The sequence below is a fragment of the Terrapene carolina genome, unplaced genomic scaffold (genome assembly GCF_002925995.2).
Source record: "Terrapene carolina triunguis isolate 2854851 unplaced genomic scaffold, T_m_triunguis-2.0 Scaffold69, whole genome shotgun sequence".
Classification (NCBI taxonomy): domain Eukaryota; kingdom Metazoa; phylum Chordata; order Testudines; family Emydidae; genus Terrapene; species Terrapene triunguis.
In genome coordinates this window covers 43075313-43096722 of record NW_020664420.1, presented here as the reverse complement: position 1 = coordinate 43096722, position 21410 = coordinate 43075313, and the positions used below count along the sequence as shown (strand labels likewise).

Below are 21410 nucleotides of genomic sequence, written 5' to 3'. Positions count from 1 at the left end.
AGAGGATGCACAGAATTCTGAACACAGCAGGCAAGCAAATTAATTAATTTTCAAATACTTTCTTTAAAATTTAAAAAATATTTGTAATTAAATCTACACCATGCAGAATTTTTAAAAAGTTTGCATTCACCTTAAAGAGCAACACTTCCATAATGCGAGTTTGATCACATATTTTGTGTTTTGCTTTTTCAAGAGCAAAAAGACTTTTGCTATCTAATTGTATCCATTATGTTAAAAGGTGATACAGTAACTCCTCACTTAAAGTCATCCCGGATAACATTGTTTCGTTGTTACGTTGCTGATCAATTAGGGAACATGCTCCTTTAAAGTTGTGCAATGCTCCCTTCTAACGTCGTTTGGCAGCCGCCTGCTTTGTCCACTGCTTGCAGGAAGAGCAGCCTGTTGCAGCTAGCTGGTGGGGGCTTGGAACCAGGGTGGACTGGCAGCCCCCCTATCAGCTCCCCTCTCCCCTAAGTTCCCTGTGCAGCAGCTGCCCAGCAGGCTAGCAATTGTAGCTGTCCCTCCCCCCCACTGCCATGTGCTGCTCCTGCCCTTTGCCTTGGAGTTGCTCCCCAAGACTCCTGCTTGCTGTGGGGGGGGGGAGGGGAAGAAGAGGGGGACTAATGTCAGAGTGTCCCCCTCCCCCCTGCTCCTGCACCCCACTTACCCCATCTTCCATAGACCAGGGGGGACACATGACAGGGCTCAGGACGGAGGGAGCTTGCTGGCAGCAGCTGAGGTCTCAGCAAGCTGATCTAATTAACAAGGCAGTGTACTTAAATGGGAAATATGCATCTCTCTCACACACACACGGTGTGTGTTTCTGTCTCTGCGATGCTGTCTCCCCTCCCTCCATTCCTGCTGCCTTGTAGAGTGTGAGAGTTAACCCTTGAGGGCTCAGCCAATTGCTAGTTCATCATTTAGCAGTAAGACATTCCCTGGGAAATATCCCACTCTCTGACTTCACCACCTCAACCAAGCTTCACAATCATCATCATTGCGTACCAGTATTAAATTGTTTGTTTAAAACTTATGATATGTGTGTGTGTGTGTGTGTGTGTGTGTGTGTGTGTGTGTGTGTGTGTGATTTGTCTGGTGAAAAACAATTCCCTGGAACCTAACCCGCTCATTTACATTAATTCTCATGGGGAAATTGGATTCACTTAACATCATTTCGCTTAAAGTCACATTTTTCAGGAACATAACTACAACGTTAAGTGAGGAGTTACTGTACAATATTATTCTATTTTCATTCAATCTGAAGTTTCCTCAGAATCTTGCTATGCCTTCCATGAAGTAGGTTGTGGTGAATTAAGAGCTATGAAACCTCATATGAGGACTCCTATCTCCATCTAAATCACGAGAGCCTTTCCAGTTTTTGGTTCTCCCCCCACAAAAATAATGCCTACATTTTCTAATCTATTTCTTTCAAATATTTATTAGAGATAGTCACTGAAAGTAATTAAAGCCTAAAGTTTATCTGGGCAGCTGATACCATTTTAAGTATACTAATCCTGATGAACAGTGATAAATTTCACTTCATCCTTCTAAGTTGTACTGATAGGTGTAAGAGAACTTGAGATTTATGATCTTGATTTCTTTCAGTTCTGGGGAGAGGAGATTACCCAAGACTTGGAGGTCCTCTGATATAATTTTTACTTTGACAATACAGTATATGGAAGATGGGTCTGAACAGACCAATATCAGAACTGATTTACCCCTAATTAATTTGCTTTACTGTGGATTTTCTCAATTCTTCTGTCAGGATATTTGCCACAGATATCATGTAGATCAAAACTAATAAGAAAAAGAGGGGAGAAGGATGGAGTGGTTGGTATGGTCCTAAACTCCTCTGTAAAAAGACAAATGAGGAAGCTTTCTTATGACTATAATAACTCCAACTGTGACTTTAGAGGGACAAGGTGGTTGAGGTAATATCTTTTATTGGACCAACTTCTGTTGGTGAGAGAGACAAGCTTTTGAGCTTACACGGGTGACCTGAAGAAGAGCTCTATATACACTCAGAAGCTTGTCTCTCTCACCAACGGAAGTTAGTCCAATAAAGATATTACCTTACTCAACTTGTGACTTTGGAATACAAGACTCTGTCCCATTAGATAAAGTTTTTATTAAGCTTAAACTGATGCAAACAGATATGCCCATCCATGGTGACAGAATGGTTTTTCAGTGTGTCTAAATTAAAGAGTTTCTCTCTAAATTCCCCCTTTATTAAAAAAACTGAAGCATTTTGACTGTTTCATGAAATCATGATATTCATTTAAAGTACTCCACAGTGTGAGATTTTGTGAAACCAAAGACAGGAATTGGAAAGGATGCTGACAATTTTTATATAGTTTTAAACTTAATTTGCTATTTTCCATATTATTAGCTTGGTATTGTTATGCTGCTTCCTATCAATTCTGCTTTTTTCTTATTTCCCCAGGTGATAAACATTATTTTCTGTGTTTTTAATAGAGCTGAAGTAATCAAATGCCTGTTTTTTCCCAAAGTATTAACTAGAAAACTAAAACAGACTTAAACATTTTTAAAACCATGAGTACCACGTGATAAACACTTTAGACTGTATGCAGGATTTGAACTTTAGGGGCCAGTAATGTCACTGGTAGTTGTTGCTGAATAATGAGTGCAGGATTTTGCCCTGGGTGCATTTAGTTAACTCATCAATTTTTTTTAAGGTATAGTGAAAACTCAGAAAAAATTATTTAACAATATGTGTTAATTACCTTTGTCTGCACTTCATTGAAACTGCTTTGGAAGCTCCCACACTCACTCAAATATTTCTTCCATCAACTGGCAAAATTTCCCGTAGCACTCCACCCTATCTATATCCTTCCTGTTCTGGGTCACTTAAAAATAGCCTTGAACTGATTAAAAAAAATAAAAATCTCGCAGAAACTTAAATGGAAATTGCTAGCTGACCATCCCATAGTGTAAAGCACATAGATAGAAAAGCAGGTCAGTTCTCTGGTCCCATTCCAAATATTAAATATTAAAAAAACATATGTGTAAGCCAACTGATTCAGAATACATTCTTCCTAAGAAATCTAGCGAAATTACAGTATGTATTGTGGAAGATTGCCATTTATTTCCATTACTTTTCACAGAACTTTCCATTTTTAATATTAATCAGTGTACTGTCATAAAGCAATGTAATAGTGGAATTTTGAAATTCTTGGCTTTGGCTGTCTATGCTTTGGTTTTGCATCCTGTACAGCTACATCACTTGCTGAACATTGGTGATTGTACCAATGTCAAATCTCCAATATAAATAAGGCCTAAAGACTAAAAGAATGGATGAAACTCAAGGAAGAGTGTGTATGTGTAGTAAATAAAACCAGTGGGCCACCACTCTAGGATTTTAAAAGAAATAAACTGAATAGGCTAAAGTGGAATATTCATGCTTTTGCCCACCCTCTCTATATATAAACATATACAACCAGAATTAGGCCTGGTCTACACTACCCCCCCACTTCGGACTAAGGTACGCAAATTCAGCTACGTTAATAACGTAGCTGAATTCGAAATACCTTAGTCCGAACTTACCGCGGGTCCAGACGCGGCAGGCAGGCTCCCCCGTCGATGCCGCGTACTCCTCTCGCCGAGCTGGAGTACCGGCGTCGACGGCGAGCACTTCCGGGATCGATCCGGGATCGATTTATCGCGTCTAAACCAGACGCAATAAATCGATCCCAGAACATCGATTGCCTGCCGCCGGACCCTCCGGTAAGTGTAGACGTACCCTTAGATTCAATGTTTACTTTACATTCCTTCCTCTACAAAGAACTGGAGCTCATGATTTAACAGAACTCTGGTTTTCTACCTACATCATTATATAATATAAATATATGGAGCTATACCCAAGGCCGGTGCTACCATTTAGGCCAACTAGGCGGTTGCCTAGGGCGCCAAGATTTGGGGGCGCCAAAAAGCAGTGCCCCCAATTTTTTTTTACATCGTTCCAGCGGCCGCTGTGCTGGGAGGGAGAGGGAGTCTGAGCCACCGACAGGCAGCCCAGGAGTTCCCGTGTCCGCGCGCCACCAGCAGCCCAGGGGTTCCCCTGTGTCCACGCGCCGACAGCAGCCCGGGGGTTCCCATGTCCGGGCGCGCACAGGGGAACCCCCGGGCTGCCGGCGGCGCGCGGACACAGGGGAACCCCTGGGCTGCCGGCAACTCAGACTCACTCTCAGAGGGGGTAAGCAGCATGGTAAGGGGTCGGGGCCAGGCACCCCCCCGACCCCATCCCCCACACCCCTGACCCCCCGCCCCCCGCCCCGCCCCCCGCCCCCCCGGACCCGGAACCCCCCCGACCTCATCCCCCCCACAGCCCTGACCCCCAGTTCTGAGCCCAGCCCCTCTGAGCTGGGCACCCCCTGACCCCATCCTCCCCACAGCCCTGACCCCCAGCTCCGAGCCCAGCCCCTCTGAGCCGGACACCCCCCTGACACCATCTCCCCACATCCCTGAGCCCAGCCCCTGTGAGCCGGGCACCCCCAAACCCAGAGCCCAGCTCCCCACCCAGCCCTGGGCAACAGTAGCACCACCCCCAGGCAGTGACAGCCCATTGGTACCAACCATCACCATCACCCAGCAACAGCCCATTATGTAATTGCAAATGTATACATACCATTACAGCTTTTAATGTTTTAAAATAATGTATTTAGTGTATTTTCAAATTATTACAAATTAATTTTTGAATGTATTTCACTAGTTATTTTTTACATTTCCAAATACATGTTACTATAGTATTGCAACTTTTTTTTATGGAAGGGGCCCCCGAAATTGCTTTGCCCCAGGCCCCCTGAATCCTCTGGGCAGCCCTGGAACATGCCATTGCTCACAGCATTGACTTGGAGGAACTTGTTTCTGAATTTGCTAAACTTAAAGCGCGGAAACATAAATTCGAAATTATAACATGTTACTCTGTGACCATGTATTGTGTATAATGTATGTGATTTATTTGGGGGGGAGGGGCGGAAGGTGGAAGTTTCGCCTAGGGCACAAAATATCCTTGCACCGGCCCTGGCTATACCTATCTCATAGAGCTGGAAGGGATTCTGAAAGGTCATTGAGTCCAGCCCCCTGCCTTCACTAGCAGGACCAAATACTGATTTAGCAGGCCAATGCTCAAACCACTGAGCTATCCCTCCCCCCTACTGTTCAGCACTAGGCAAAACAGAAGTTGCTGAATTATGGATGCATGCTAAGGAGAAGAAATGTCGCAGAAATAAGCTTTAGTCTATTATAGTTGCATGACATAGCTCACTAGCATAAAAATATATACTATACATTAACTGTGCACATTAATTTTCATTGTCTAAGCAGTTCTCTCTTCAGCAGTCTTCTTGTTATACATTATATTCACCAAGTCAACAACAGCTTTAACTCATCTACTTCAAATTCAAATCACATTGGCAACTGCTTTTAAAATAAATAAATAAATAAAACACAACACACACATACACAAAGTAGAAATCATTTCCAAGCTACCCAACAATGCACATCGTACAAATCTTAACTGCTATGGGAAAAGATAGCATTTCATAAAGAACACTAGAAATCTCTGAAAGGAGAGTTTTCCTCTTCCTCTTACTATCATAAAATTCTTAATTATTTTTAATTTGAATTTTATTTAGGTTCTCTGTACTCTACTAGTGAAATATACACTATAGCCAATGCTGTGAGCCAATGGCAAATTTCTTTGGGGGGGGGGGAGGGAAGCAGCAGAAATCAGCCAGTTAAGGCTACTTAAAATAACTTATTTTTTATTCATCCTAAATTTGCCTCAAGGCAAAATAGTAAAATAAACTTCCAAATCACCCTGCAGTTTTTTCAGCCAAGTAATGCTATCATTTTGACCAAAGGCTCTCTCTCAAAATTATACCTTCTGGGTGAAATCTGAGTTTTGCCATTGACTTTAATGGGGCCATGATTTCACACTCTTTCTCTATCTAAATTCTTAAACCAAGCCCATCGCTGTGGAATCTGAGTGCACTTCCACTAATCCCCTTCAATCTCCCATTGCAATTCTCCAGTGATAATTTTCTTCAGATTAAAAACATGAATTTCATAGAGCAAGTTCCAAAAGATGCATGATATATTACAAAGGTATGGAATATAAAAGGACATGAGAAGAAATTTATAAGAGATTGGGTATTTACGGTATCAGCAATTCTACTTTTTGTTTTTGAGACAGAGTCTCCTATTCTAAACATCATACTTAAAAGTAAAAAGGTGAAATTCTCTTTGTTACACAGAAGTCAGTGGGGATGCAGATCTGACCCTAAATAAAGAACCAATGTACACAGCAGTTCCCAGGACACTATATGTGAGTATAAATCCACAACAAAAGTCTATCAGTTATTGCTTACATTAGAACATTATTAAAATTCAAAGTTATTTTAAAAAGGTTAAAGATGGGTTCAAAATCAAATGGGACTTGTAATCCTCCTTTCCAAAATCCCAGCCTATACAACTAGAAAGTTCCAGAGGATAACGTAGAGGCTAGAACTGCCAAATTTATCTGACACGTCAGTTAACTTTCTGACCAAATGAAGGGGTTGCAACAAAATACAAAAATGCAGAGGTCTGAAGGGATTAGCTGATGTAGGGCATCAAGATGTCAAAGAAATTCAGACCATGGTCTCTGGTTGTTTTTGATATGCTTGCTTAATAAAGACCTCACATGTCACTGAAGACGATGGAAAAAATGTTCCATTAAGAACAACAATAATCAAAACTGTTTTGGAAATTGTTGGGAACCTGTCTGACCTTTGTTAAGAGTAAGTTGTTATCTTTCAATTTAGACATTTTGCTTCATCTGCAATCATCCTAGAAGTAAAATAATTGACTCAGCACCTGAGTATTATTATTGTAATTAATCTGTCAAGCAGCAGATTCACAGTGTCTCTGTTCAAGTTCTTACATGGCGCTATCACTGTAGTATCCGAGTACCTACTTTCTTCCTCTCCCCCAGGAGTAACCTGGAACATCAAAGAGCTTCCGCAGGAGAACTCACAAGCAAGCAACAGGACCAGGGAACCAAGGCACGGGACCAAGAGTCTGTGTAAGAAGCAGGGAGATGAGCCAAGAAGCAGGTTGTGGGTGGGAGGTTGCCAGCGGTAGAATGCAGGGGAAGGAGCCTGCAAACAGGAGGTGTGTGAGGAAACTGCTAGGGGTGAGAAACTGGAGGACAACAGATATGTCCCCCCCCCCCACAGGAGACCATAAACAATATAACCGAACTCTGGGCAGTGGGACCTACACAACAGTACTTAATTCATTTTCAGTAATGACTGAGAAGCCACCAGGTACTACAGATTATTGGGCCAAGTGGCTGGTATACTTAGTGTACTTGCACTCAAGGTTATTGCTGCAGTATCAGTGTATAAAGTATCTAAAACATTTTGATGTACTGCTAGGCTTACACCAACCTCATCAAGTGGGGTCAATTAACTATACTTTAGCTCTCACTACACAGTAGACTTTTCACAGAGAAGAAATTCCCTGATCTCAAAAAAGTGTACAATCCAAACGATGGATTTGACAGACAAGCAGGATATGATGTATAACAGAATGGGGAAGGGGTGAGGAAGGACACAAGTGATTCAAATGTGTTTCATTTTGGGCATGCATGTCTTTATGGTGGTTCAAACACAATGAAGATATGTCATTTGTTTTAATATTTCTTGTAGGCAATGCCATAGAATTGTGTTTTCAGGAGCAATTTGAATGAGGTGAGGGTGAAGATTTAATAAGCTGATTGTTACAAGACGTTTCTAACATAGAGGCAGCCTGAAAGAAGATGCTGAGGCACCGTAGAATTATTAGTTAATATGAGTATCAAGGTTGGAGCCACTGGTGGACGTGGGCTGAGGAGACACCTGAGATGAGGTCAGACATGTAGGAGGAAGGACAAGAATTTGAACTTAGAGCATACGGCAAAGAAGATCCAAGGAAGTGACTGAAAAGGTGTGGATGTAACAAAGATGAAGCAACAGACAGAAAGATTATTTTGGCATCAGTTTTTGGAAAGATTGAAGGAAGGCAAGGTTAATATCAAAAAGGCCTGAGAAGAGAAAGAGAGTACAGCAGTCAAGGCTGGAGACAACAAGAGTTTGGAATGATGATTCAACAATCAGGACAGAGAAGGAGGATCAAATTTTAGACAACCTGTAAATGAAGAAATGACAGGAGTTGGCCACAGTGGGGATGTGGAAACGTGGGGTGAGGGGCAGAGTTAACAAAACTTACTCTTGATGACAACTCAATTGCCATATTAATTATTATTTGAACTGCAGAAGCACCTAAGGCCCCAGTCATGAATAAGAGCCCCATTGTGCTAGACACTGTACAACATACATAACAAAAAGTTTATCCAGTGTATATTGAGCCAATATATTGGGAAATATAACTCAGATGACACAGCAACATAAAAATCTATAGTAAATCTATAAAATAAATTATATAACAATATATAATTTATAAAAATCTATAGTAAGTCTATAAAATAAATTATATAAACAATGTAATATAACCTGTAATAAAACCAAAATCAAAAACTGGTAGACTTCAGTGATTATAAAATATTGTTCAAAAAAGAGGAGAAACATCAGTTAGCATAGGCAGCAGTAAGAAGACTTGTTGGTATAACTGCAAAGAGGTAGGGTCCCTGGGATGAATGATGTAAAGTCATTCTCCAAAAATACAGGGAAGAAATAGCAGCAAGAACTAGAAATACATTAGGACATTAAATCTAATTTAACCATCCACTGTGTCTCTTTTGAGAAGGAATACAACATCTCTCTCTCAGGTGCCCAATGTGTCATACTGCATTTCTTGTTTTCTGTCAAGAAAATCAGAGTTCTTCACTGGAAGTCACCACTACTCCTGTAACATAATCTCTCATAATATTCGCAACCAGCTCCACTTGCCATCATGTATGTGTCCCTTGTATCTTTCTCCCACTAATATCTCGAAGAACCATCTTCTATGTCCTGGGATGACCTCCCTGGATCTATGTGATGTGAAGAAACCTCCCTCTCTCCTTTCAAATCCCTCTTTAAAACCCTGTTGGGGGGAGAACTGACACGCTGTACGCATCACAGCTCTCAGAATTTTATGTATAAATCTCATCTTTTTCTTGCCCTGCCTGCCCCGACCAATATTTTCTCTTCCTTTGCCATATATAATTTAGGGCCCAATTCCACAGACACTTAGTACCAGGCATACTGCTTGCAACATGAGTAGTCCCACTGAAGACAATGGAACTATTCTGAGTAGTGAGTAGACCCAGTAGTAAGAATTTGCATGATAAGCCCCAAAGCCCACTGAAGTCATTAACTTCAACAGAGTATTTCATTGTGTTTGGATCAGGCCCTTCTTAGGGTAGGGATGTGTCCTGTGCTAGTTTAGGGTTGCCAACCCTCCAGGATTTGCCTGGAGTCTCCAGGAATTAAAGATCAACCTGTAATTAAAGGTTATGTCATGTGATGAAATCTCCAGGAATACGTCCAACCAAAATTGGCAACACTATGCTAGTTATGTATACAACACCACACATATTAATCACCACACTGTATTAATCTAACTAATTTAGGTACTTATATGGCTCCCCTATCACCATAGTATCTGAGCACATCATAAGCTTTAATGTATTTATCCTCACAACAATGCTTCTGAGGTTAGAGAGTGATATTATCCCTGTTTTACAGCTGAGGAACTGAAGCACAGAGAGGCGAAGGAACTTGCCCAAAGTTCCACAGGAAGTTTATTGTGCAGCAGGGAACTGAACCCAGGTCTCCCCAATGCAAGTTAGGATCTTAACCAATTGTCCACCCTTCCTCCAATAATGATGCATGGCCCACGCTGTTCATACACTGAGAGTTACACAAGCACACAAATATGAAAGTAAAGCCCTTCAGACTACACAAAAATAATAATCTATGGCGATATTTGCTAAAGATTTTTTTTTTAAAGTTGAATCTGACAGCATCCCTTTAATAAGACAAATAGTGAGACGTTAATAAACTATTTAAAATTCTTTTCACTATATGAAAACTATATTTTCTATTTATTTCACTTAAAATCCTTTAAATTATCAACAAAACATTCTTTCGAACACATGCCTTTACTATATTCAGCTTCCTGGTACACAGCCAAGGTATCTGCCACTAAGCTGCAGAGTACAGCACAGCATTAGGAAAAGAACATTTCTTTTTAAAGCACTTTAATATTAGTAAATGTTATGCATCCATATTTTCATAGATCGGTAGCAATTCTGAGATTGCTCTATCAGAAAGCTTTTTCAGCTCGCTTCACATTCTGGAACCATAATACTGGACACCAGCTTGCTAGTTCTTCCCTCAGGCCACCAAATAATGCACTTATGAAACTTCCATCTGCAGCAGGCAGCACAAATATAAAAACAGTTAGACCTAGGAGCTGTAAGCTCACACCAGTTACAATAAGGAATAGGCATCAAAATGAATTGCATCTATCAAGCTAATATAGTCCTATAGCACCTGTAACCTGTGGTACCTAAGGGCTTCATTTTTACCAACATTTGTTGTAAAGCTGATGTTTCTTTCCTCTTTATATTCAAGAGTTTTCTACTTTGAATTGTAAACAAAAAGATTTAAACTGTATTGTACTATAATACCATACTATATTATATCATAATATAAACTTTAATTACATACAAAATATTATATTAAAAGAATGTTAAAGTTGCATAGTCAAGAACTCAGAAGTTATATGTATAAAGACGTTATCTTGTATATAGACTATAAACTTAATTCAGCTCCTTTATTCATATGCATTATATTAATCTTTATACTCTTTTTCCATAGGACTCCTGTCACATACAGTGCACTGGGCATGAATCAGGGCTGTGTAGTAAATACGGCTGTTGTTTGTAGGACTTCTGCCTAATTTTTTCTGGTAGAATTTGGAAGATGGGTAGTGAATGAGGTCTCACAATTAAAGCCGTTGAACACTAACCTAGAGAACAGGATTCTATCCCTGCCTCTGCTGCAGAGTCCCTGTGTAATAGCAGGCAAGCTAAGCTAGCCTCTTACACTTTTCACATGGGGCAACTAATTGTGTGTTTCTCATTTTCTGGGTATCCAATTTGACATACTGACTTGCTGAACACTCGTGACTGTAACTGAACTGTGATATGAACAAATAAAATGCTACAAATAAATAAATACTTAGCTCTCATATAGCACTTTTTCACCAGTAGATCTCAAATCACTTCACAATCTTTAATGTACTCATCCTCACAACACCCTGTGAGGTAGGGAAGTACTACTATGCCCATTTTACATATGAGGAACTGAGCCACAGAGAGGCTGAGTGACCTGCCCACGGTCACATGGGAAGTCTATAATGGAGCAGGGAACTGAAATCCAGTCTCCAAAGTCCAAGGCTAGTGCCTTAACCTATAGAATGCTAAGTTCTCTAAAGAATCAGGCCCTATGCTTCTCAAATTGGGCACCCAAAATTAGTTGACACTTCTGAATTTATTGTCTCTATGCCTTAGGCCACATCTGTAAAATGGGAATAAAAATACCACTCACTGGAGTGTTGTGAAAATAATTAACATTTGTAAATCACTCATACTACAGTGATGAGCACCACAATAAAAACCACCGAGGAAATTAAATAATTCTATATTCAGAGGATGGTTTGAATCATGTGCACTAAATAAGACCTGAGACCACATATTGAACAATGACGATAAAACAAAAATTTGAATATCTGCTCATTCAATGAGCACAGTCCATTGTGTGCAGAGTAAGGTAGGGTTCTGTAAAAAATACAGTACATGATCATGTAAATAAAGACTTTATCATAATGTATATACATAAAGTGGCCGAACTAATGTTGCACAGGCAATCTTAATTCTGGCATTTCCTAATTTCTGAGTGCTTGACTTTGCAAACTTAATAATGTTCCTTTAGTGTACTTCTTTGTATGCAATTTCCTAGGTTTTGTAACAAAGCAAACTGAAAAAAACAGAAATTTATCACATGGAACCATATTGACACCGATATGGGTCATCAGCTAAATTCCTCTAAGCTGCGTGGCTGCGTGCAAGGACCGTGCAAGGCACGCAGCGGGGAGAGGCACCACCTCCTGTGCAGACCAGGCTGGAGCGTGTTTGGGGCGTGTAGTCTCCATGATCAGCTGTGCTCAGGCTGGCACGCTCCCAATGCTGATCAAACAGGAAATGGGGTATCAAAAATTCCCAGGGCTTTAGAAGGGGAGGGGTTGTTTCCTGTGTACTTGGCTGCAGTGCAGCAGAGTTGAGAATGATCTAGACTGTTCTCAGTGGTACCAGATGACAGAACAAGGAGCAATGGTCTCAAGTTGCAGTGGGGGAGGTTTAGGTTGGATATTAGGAAAAACTTTTTCACTAGGAGGGCGGTGAAGCACTGGAATGGGTTACCTAGGGAGGTGGTGGAATCTCCTTCCTTAGAAGTTTTTAAGGTCAGGCTTGACGAAGCCCTGGCTGGGATGATTTAGTTGGGGATTGGTCCTGCTCTGAGCAGGGGGTTGGACTAGATGACCTCCTGAGGTCCCTTCCAACCCTGATATTCTATGATTCTATGATCTCCAGAGCGGTCACAGATGAGCATTATGGGACACCACCTGGAGGCCAATTAAGTCAAATTACACAACGCTGCATCTGCACTACCTCGCAGTCGACCCATGAAAATCGAATTAAGTGCTGTGCCTCTCACAGAGGTGGATTACAGAAGTCGACATGAGAGGCGACTTAGGGTGGCATAATGAACCCGGTAGTGTAGACACATACATTAACAGGTCGACTTAAGGCAGCTTCCTTTGACCTAACTGTAGTGTAGACCAGGCCTTAGACAAAAGCTAAATTGGGTCGGTCACAGTCCACGTTCCATCTTGCTGCCATGGGCAGTAACAAGGAATTAGAGGAGGACCATAGCTGTTCCAACCTTTACGCCCTTGCATAGGAGCACAAGGCGGCACAGGGTGCATGCATGGCCCTGACAAGCACAGCTATTAAAAGATTCCAAGCTCATGCACAGGAGGTGCATGTGCATCTACAGTGGGATCCACACTAACATATTCTCAAAGAACTCTTGAATTCAGAATTGTCAGTTTTAAAAAGATTTGCACCACTGTTCAGAAAGTTCCAAATCAATCAATAGTGATTTTAGCACATGTGGACTGATTTGGTCCAAGTTTTATATTTGGCTAGCTGCTGAAAAGACAAAGAAATTGGTAAAAGTTCATCAGTATTTAAGGGCTGATAAAAAAAATGGTATGGTCTAACTAGTTAGTAGACTAGGAACTTGTTTATTGTGTTCTTGTGTTTTACTAAGAGAATTGTAAGCTTTTTGTTTTGAACACCTGTACCTTATGTTTGAGGAACAGATGTAATCAGGGAGTGAAATCTCATAATATGTGTTTTGTGTTCATTTTATAAAACCTTTGTGAGTTTTTTAAGCTCAAGGACACTGTCACAACTACCACTGTGTGTGGTAAATATGTTTGTGTTGTGTTGTTACTGCCTCTACATTTATTGCAAACAATCTGATCTCTGCCATTTCTTGACACCTGTAGTTTATCCTTATGCCTTGGTTTGCAGTTTTAATTTGATGCATTTTCATTCTTTCACTGACTGGTATTTCTCGTTTTTGTTTGAGAAGTAGTTTTCACTAGCTCTGCAAATACGAATTTGCCAATTGACATTCTTGTGTGGGATCAAAGTATTTTTGAATGACATTGTCCAGTCATTTGCTTTCCTCTTCATGTTCCCATCAGACATATTGTAAATATCCAAAGGCCCTGGGTCTACCACATGCAGCAGCGTGGAAAATTTCACCCTCTCTGATTTTACTGAAACACAACTTGCCTCAAGGAAAACATGGAAGTGGTACAGGCATCTCCTCCAGTACTCTGCTATGTTCTTTTCCAGACTGAGGCATTGAGGTGGTGTCATTTGCTCCACTTTAGTTTTCCTCTGAGTGTGACATGATCAGGGTTACCACTAATAGATGTGATCGTGCATTCCCGGCCCTAGTCACTTGACATGGATTAGAGTTACAATAGGTTAATATCCCCGTCACATGACAGGGGTCAGTATCCTCTGATTCCCCACTTATTATTGTTACACATATGAATTCTATTAATTTTGAAAAGGGAAACAATTTAGAAATTAATGAGTTCTATTAATTAATTTATTTAGATTCATTTCTGGGACACATAGCTCCTCTAGTGGTGTATATTAGCAGGTAGCCTGATTTGTAATGATATAAAATCAGATGCACTGATTTTAAAGTGTGAAAAATGAGCATTTAAAGATAAAATTTAACATTTCTGTTATATTAAACACTTGTGGATATAGCTGTGGCTTTTCCTAGTCATTCTCCCATCATATAAAAATATTCTAAACAAACAGATATATTCTCAGTTAAAAATAAATGAAGAGTCTGCACTTTTCTGCTTGGTTCAATCAATAGTGAGATCACATGGGTTACATTTTTCTATTTTTATACTGCCTGTTGCCTGAAGGCCAGGTGGCATATTGTAAGTTCACTTTTCAATTCTATATGAAGAGCCACAGGCAGTCTCTTGTAATGTAACTTGCATTAAAAGGACAGCAGTGTCAGCAACTAATTTTTAGACTGCTACTTGCAATATATATATATATACACACACACACATATATATATATATATTTACATTGATGTATTTTGTGAACTAATGCCCACAGTCTAGACTGTTATATGACACTCACTGCCATGACATCTGGGGATACATCAAGGACCTCAGCCTGCAAACCCTTACTCATGTAAGAATCCCTACTTACTCAAAGAGTCCCAGTGGGCCCTTAATGCTTGTGAGGAACATCAGTCGCCACAATAGAACTAATATCAGTGAGAGATTTTGGGGTTTGTTTTTTTTTAAATAAGAGCACCTCCTTTGGCAAAGCCAATACATTAAAAGAAAAAATAAATTGTAAATTTCATTTTCCATCCCAAGAATATTTTCATTCCAATAACATCACCACTAACTCTCTACATTTGTTGGTACAAATGAATCACTGTCATTTCAATGGACAAGTGACATTGAGAGGCCAAATTAACTTACTCTTTTCAAATAAAGCAGGACATTTCTAGTATATGGGCAACATCACCTGGACTATGCTTTGGACCATCCCAGGAAACTATCCTGGCAAAAAGACTTAAGAATCATGGACAATATTATACCTGAAAAGGCAATTGATTATGATGGTCTCTTCTGAATACAGAATGACTGAATTATGGGTATTGTTATGAATTTATATTGTATTACTTAAAAAAATTAAATGAGCATGGTAAAGTATGGCATGTGTCTTTTTCATTATTTCAAGAACTGTATTTATAATAAAGAGGTTTCACACATCATATAATTTCTCTGCCCTTTGTAAATAGAAGCACGACAAAACTAAATAAATATAGAGCTACAGGCAACAGTAAAAATTCAAATAATTGGATTTTCTTAATCTGTGGGGACACAGACTTAGTACTGCATTTAATTTTGTTAAGTGGGAAAAATATTATTTCAGACAAGGTACAAGAAAAGAGTCATCCCACTTTTCTTAAATCATATAGAAAAGCTAACAGCTTAAAATATTCTAAGATTCTATTTTTTTCAATGATATAAAACTACATTTTAAATGTTGAGCTTAATCCATATACAGTTATGAAACAAACTGTAATTATATAGGTATTGGCCCAATATAGACTATTTAGAATAACTTGTATTCAATATCCATACTTCCATAAAGCCCTTTTTCTCTAAATTGAATGAGTTTACTGGACCACAAGTTCTATTCTCTAGTGAGGCATTGAAGAACAGTTGTGTTTCATTTTAATTGTAAAGAGATTAATCACCCACAGATATGAAGTAATTTTTCTTTAATGACCCTCTGAAACATAAATAGATATTTTCTCTCAAAAACACAGTCATAGTGAAGTATTGGCATGCCAGGAGCTGCACCTGTTTCTGGTTTATGGCTTGTGGTTCTATTAGGGGTGGGAAAGAAATATTTTAACTTAAATCAGACTTTAAACTTTTCAATGTGTAATATTTTCACATTCAGATTGATGGCTTACAAACTAAACTATTTCTATATTATCATGTTTTAAATAAACCTGTTTTAAAATTAATTTAAAATAGGATTTAATAGATGGAGATGACTCTCATGTGCAGAAGTTATTTATCAAAAAGCTCTTCTAAAATTCAAAGTTTTGAGCTCAAAATATATTGTGGAAAGTTAAAAGCTCCATAAAAGGTCATTATAAACACAACTGAATGTCCATTTATTCATGGATTAGATAGTTTCTTTAATATTGAATCAGGAACTACACTTTTAAAATAATTTGTATTGAAACAGGAGGAAAAATATTTTTTAAAAGTCCTCCCACTGCTATCACTAGGCAAGAGCCATAAAAATTGCATACACAATATCAGAATTATTAAAACAATGCCACAAGTCTCTAATACATTATAATAAAAAGTGGAGCATTAAACTGAAGGCATTCAGTATACTCTAGAAATTGTACAGTAGTTACTGTCCTTGTGTAATAATCCTCTGTGACAGATTGGTGGAAGAGCCTAACAGCACTAGTATTGGTTAAAATGTGGAATCTTTAAGCTGCTTGTGTTTGATGGGGGTCAGGGAGTGTGTGTTTACACATCTGCACATAAACATATTTGCTGGCTGAAATTCACCAACACTGATATTTTCCCTGCTGAAAACTTAACTCCAAAGATCTTATCTGATACATGACATTACAAGCAAGACTATCAATTCAATTTCTAAATCAAAAGGATATGCAAAATAACTAAAAGAAAAATGAAACAGATGTTTCTTCTTTTGCATGCATCTTCTATAATCCACAGTAGTAGAACTGATAGAAAACAAATTCCTTTGTCAAATGTACATTGCAACTTCATCTTTCATTGACTGAATGATAAATGTATTAATCAGCAAGTTGTTGCAAACCACATGAGGTGCTGCATGCACCGCAAATGCATATTTCCCATGCTATTGAACATACTTTCTACTATTTCAATGGAATATCCAGTGAAATAACTTAAATGGAAATATTTTCCTCAGCAGCAAAATAGTTAATCTTTAAAAAGGCTCCCATTTATATATTGTACTACAACCTCCTTGAAACGATCCAGAATTTTTACTCATTTTGATGCATCTCACTATTTTTGTCATGACATCCCATACTCCAACTTCTCTTTTTCATAGTCTACTGCAGTTACCCACCTGCTTTAACCCTAAATCACCTAGTAAGATAAAATCTAAATAGACAAACCAAAGCATAAGTGCAAGCTGTCATAAATGAATTATGGATTAAAAAACTGTCCCCACACCTCACACTGTCTAATTTAGGATACTGTATAACACCTATCATTGTAGTATCTAAGCTTCCCAGGTAAACTAAGTGTGTAAGATAAGCTCCCTTTTCTTGAAGGAGGTGATGTTTTTTAAAATCTTCTCTCCTCCCCCTTCTGGAGAACAAGGCTCTGCCTGGGAAATAATTCTTTTTAAATCACCAAATAACATTTTATCTGCTCATGGAAGCAACAAATACTTCTGGTGAAGCTGGTCTTGCACAGGTGGAAGTGAAAGTTTAAATGCTGAACCTTCGTTATCATCTGTTTCAAATAACTTTATACTCGTATTTTATGAAAACAGAGGGCTCAGATTTTTCAGTTGTATTATTTTTTTCCCTCTAATAGGATGGGTGCATCAAGGTAGGTGCCTCGAGAAAGAAAAAGAAAACAGAAGCATTGTACCGGTTTAATGTGTTTTCAAATACTTTTTTGTTTTGTTTCACACTGAAAAATATAACTAGTTCTTAGAAAACACACTAGGGTTGCCAACCCTCCAGGATTGGCCTGGAGTCTCCCGGAATTGGCATCGATCTCCAGGTGACTATTGGAAGCAATCTGGGAGATTTTAATAGGATATTTTAAGAAAATGACATTACGTCATGTTGGGGGGGGAATCTCCAGGAATAGCTTAAATCAAAGTTGGCAACCCTAAAACACACACATTTGTGTCTGTATGGATACTTATCACATTTGGAAGAGAGTTTAAATGATTTTAAGGAGGTACTGAGAATAAAGTGATATTATAGGGCTCCATATTTATTACTTTCAATAACTCCATATCAGGTTTGTTCATTTTACAGGCTAAAGGAGAATTTTTCTAACTGCGAGCCTTGCAAACTCAAACCAGGATCTGAAAACTCTATCTGTATTCTTTCTCCCTTTCTAATCTTCAATAAGCATTTTTGCTGACAAAACTTAGCAATTTAGTTGATGTTTAAAGCAGGATAGAATCCAGCTTGCTCTCCTATACTTTTGTAGTGCTAAATGCATTTTAAAAAAACACTTTGTTTCTGTCAGTAAAATAAACATGACTTAAAGAGACCCAAAGAGGAGATACATAAAAGGTGCTGCTTTCACACAGTTTTCTATTCACTTTAAAAACACTAGTTATAGAAACATAAGACAGTAAACCCATGAAAAGATTGGGGTGGGGAGTCCTAGAAGACTAACATTAAGGAATAAATGTTTATTTGAACCAGGGATTCCCATACACTTCAGTTACCCACCCTGACAAGATTATACATCAAAGAAGCAAGCAAGAGTTCTATTAGTCATCCCAATGTGCATATGTTAATTTGCATAACTAGGTATATTTTTACCTATAGCTGTTGGGTGAGTTAGATAAGCATGAAAATATCAATGCCAAAAGGACTATAAATAAATGGAAAGTTAAGACAAGGCAGCAAAAGAGGAGATGCTTTCTGAATTTAGCTCTCCTAATACATATATCAGTCTAAACAAAGTAAATGGACTAGAAGATTTTCATAAGCTGAGAAAGGTTTATTCCTCTCTCATAACAAATGCCTGAGTTCACCTGGCACCTTCCTCTTTGGAAGTAACCAAACTTCTCCAAACCAGTTTGACACCTGTTGATATCTTCTGTCAAGCACAGATGAATCAGCACATGCCACATGCAAGTTTAATGCACGTCAGCAAAGAAGTGAATAAAAGGACACCAGAGTTTCACATTAGGTGCATTATCCTAAAATAGAGGAGGCCTAGAGTAGAATATCTGATTCATTACTATATAGCGTAAATGCAGTGTCCTCTTATTCATTGTTTTGAAAGATGTATGTGATGTTCAACAACACGCCAAAAACAAACAAAAACCCAATACCCCATAGCTTAAGAAGTGTCCACTTTAGGGACCAGATCCTGCAACTCTTACCATACAGGAGCTGTCCTTCACTCCCATGAGTAATCCCACTGAAGTCTCTGGTTTTGTTGAATAAGTAAGGAAATGCAGGACTGGACTATAAAGTTTCATGATTTAGTTTCCATTACAGTTTTGTTCAGCCTTAAAAATATTACACAAATATTGGTCTGATTTATTCCCCATTACAACCCCCTTCCACTGGGGATTGCATGGTGCATACATCGTAGTATAAATGGACTATGTCTACTTTTTCTTGGTCCTTCCAGTAGCTTCTTAGAATAGGTTTCACTATATAACTAGCAGGGTTTGCCATTGCCCGAAAATGGAACCTGATTAGTTTTAAGGCTCATACACATTGTTGCGACACATTTATCCAGGAATTCTTTATCTGTTTAGGTTGGCTCTATTGGGTATGTAGTTATCTCCCCGAGGTGCCCGGGCTGTAATTCCTCAATAGTGGAATATCATTAGTTCATGACATTTTAATACTCAGGCACCTTGTATAAAGCATGTAAGTGCAACTACTGGGAAGATGGGACAGTTAAAAGACCGGGGACATGTCTCTGCCCTAGTTTATATGGACAATGAGAACATCCAGAGTTACCTTAGGGTCATTAAAAAAAAAGTTTGGAAGAGATAAACGCCCATGCTTCAGGGCACAAGGCAAGATCTCTTGCCGCCTCCTCTTGAACCAGCCACTGTCAGAGGGAGGATACTGGAATGGGTGGACCCACGGGTTGGATCTGGGGTGGCAGTTCCTATGCGCCTAGGTTTTTACTGCCGTGCGCAGCCCCTCTGAGGCTAGATACAAGGCATACGCGTTTTCACTCTGATCAGTTGCACCGCTACTTTAGATTGGTCTAGTGACCCCCTCCACCCACCTAGGGGAGCTGAATAACGGCAGCGGGTGTTCCCGGTCCATGGTGAAGCCCGAAGGAAATAGCTCGGGGAGCGCTGCTGGATGAGGGAGGCTTGGTTGGGGGGGAATGAGCCTATGGTGAGGGCGGGGGGCAGACCGCACCAGAGAGAAGCCCCGTGCATATGGGATGAGTGGGGAAGGGGGCTGGCGGTACCTGCTTGTCTAGCGCGGTGTCCCTGGCGCTGCCGGCGGAGGCGCCCTTGGGGGCCGGCGCCCGCTCGCAGTTGCAGCCCTCCAGCATGTACATGCCGGCGGGCCGGGCGCTCTGCTCGCTCTCGAAGTAGAAGAGCACGTTCTGGTAGAGCGCGAACCACTTCTCGTGCCAGCGGCTGGTCTCCGCCGTCTTCTTGCTCAGGTAGCCGCGCTTGGTGCCCTCCTTGCGGGCCAGCAGGGACAGGTACAGGGCGTGCCCCTCGTTGTAGCGCACGCTCTTCTGCATGGTGCCTGGGCAGCGGGCTGGCCTCCGCCGCCTCCTCACTGCCCGCCCGCCCTACCCAGCATAAGGCAACTGCCGCCGGGCGCTCACAGCCCCGCCGAGCCGCGACGGTGCCTCATGGGCTGTGCCCGCACCGACGGCCAGCTGCTGGCCGTGGCGCTCCGCCCGCCCGGCTGGGGGCTGCTCTCGGAGGAGGCGGGACCGGCGCTGGGCCCCTCCGGCCGGACGTGCTGGCGGGGTCCCGCGGCTGCTCTCCCGCCTGCGAGATGCGGCTCAGCGCCGCGGCTGCTCCCTCCTGGCCTGCGGGTGGGAAAGTCGGGGCTGGTGCTGTCCTCGCGGGCTTGGTGCTGCTGCTTCCCTCTGGGCGGCTCCTCCGCCTCTCCGAGGGGCTCCCGGCGCCACCGCCCGCCTCTAACCCTCAGGCACGGGGCGAAGCATCCCGAGCGGCCAGGCAGACGCGCGGTCTCTCCTCTCCCTTCCTACCCTCGGCCAAAAAAGTTGCGCGCGGAGCCCGAGCTGCCCCCGCTGCGGGGAGAGACGCGCCGAGCCCGCGAGGATCCCCCAACAAACTCCGCCGGGAGCCAGAAAGGGAAACGTCACGTGGGAGATCAGCTGTAATCGGCTTTGAGCCCAATTTAAAGAGCAAAGTCGCCGCCGCAGCGTCCTATCCCTCCCTCTGTGTGCGAGGATCTGCCTCCTCCCTGTCTGCCTCCCCT

The 21410-nt window shown here is 40.9% G+C and overlaps 1 protein-coding gene across 1 annotated transcript in view; it reads right to left on the bottom strand.

Moving 5' to 3' along the window:
- The window catches only part of RASGRF2 (Ras protein specific guanine nucleotide releasing factor 2), a 207572-nt gene extending 186875 nt beyond the window's left edge, over positions 1-20697 (bottom strand). The window contains exon 1 of the mRNA XM_026649259.1: positions 20413-20697. Within this exon, the coding sequence (XP_026505044.1) occupies positions 20413-20697 (285 nt within the window). The remainder of the gene's footprint in view (positions 1-20412) is intronic.
- Positions 20698-21410: the final 713 nt, after the last annotated feature.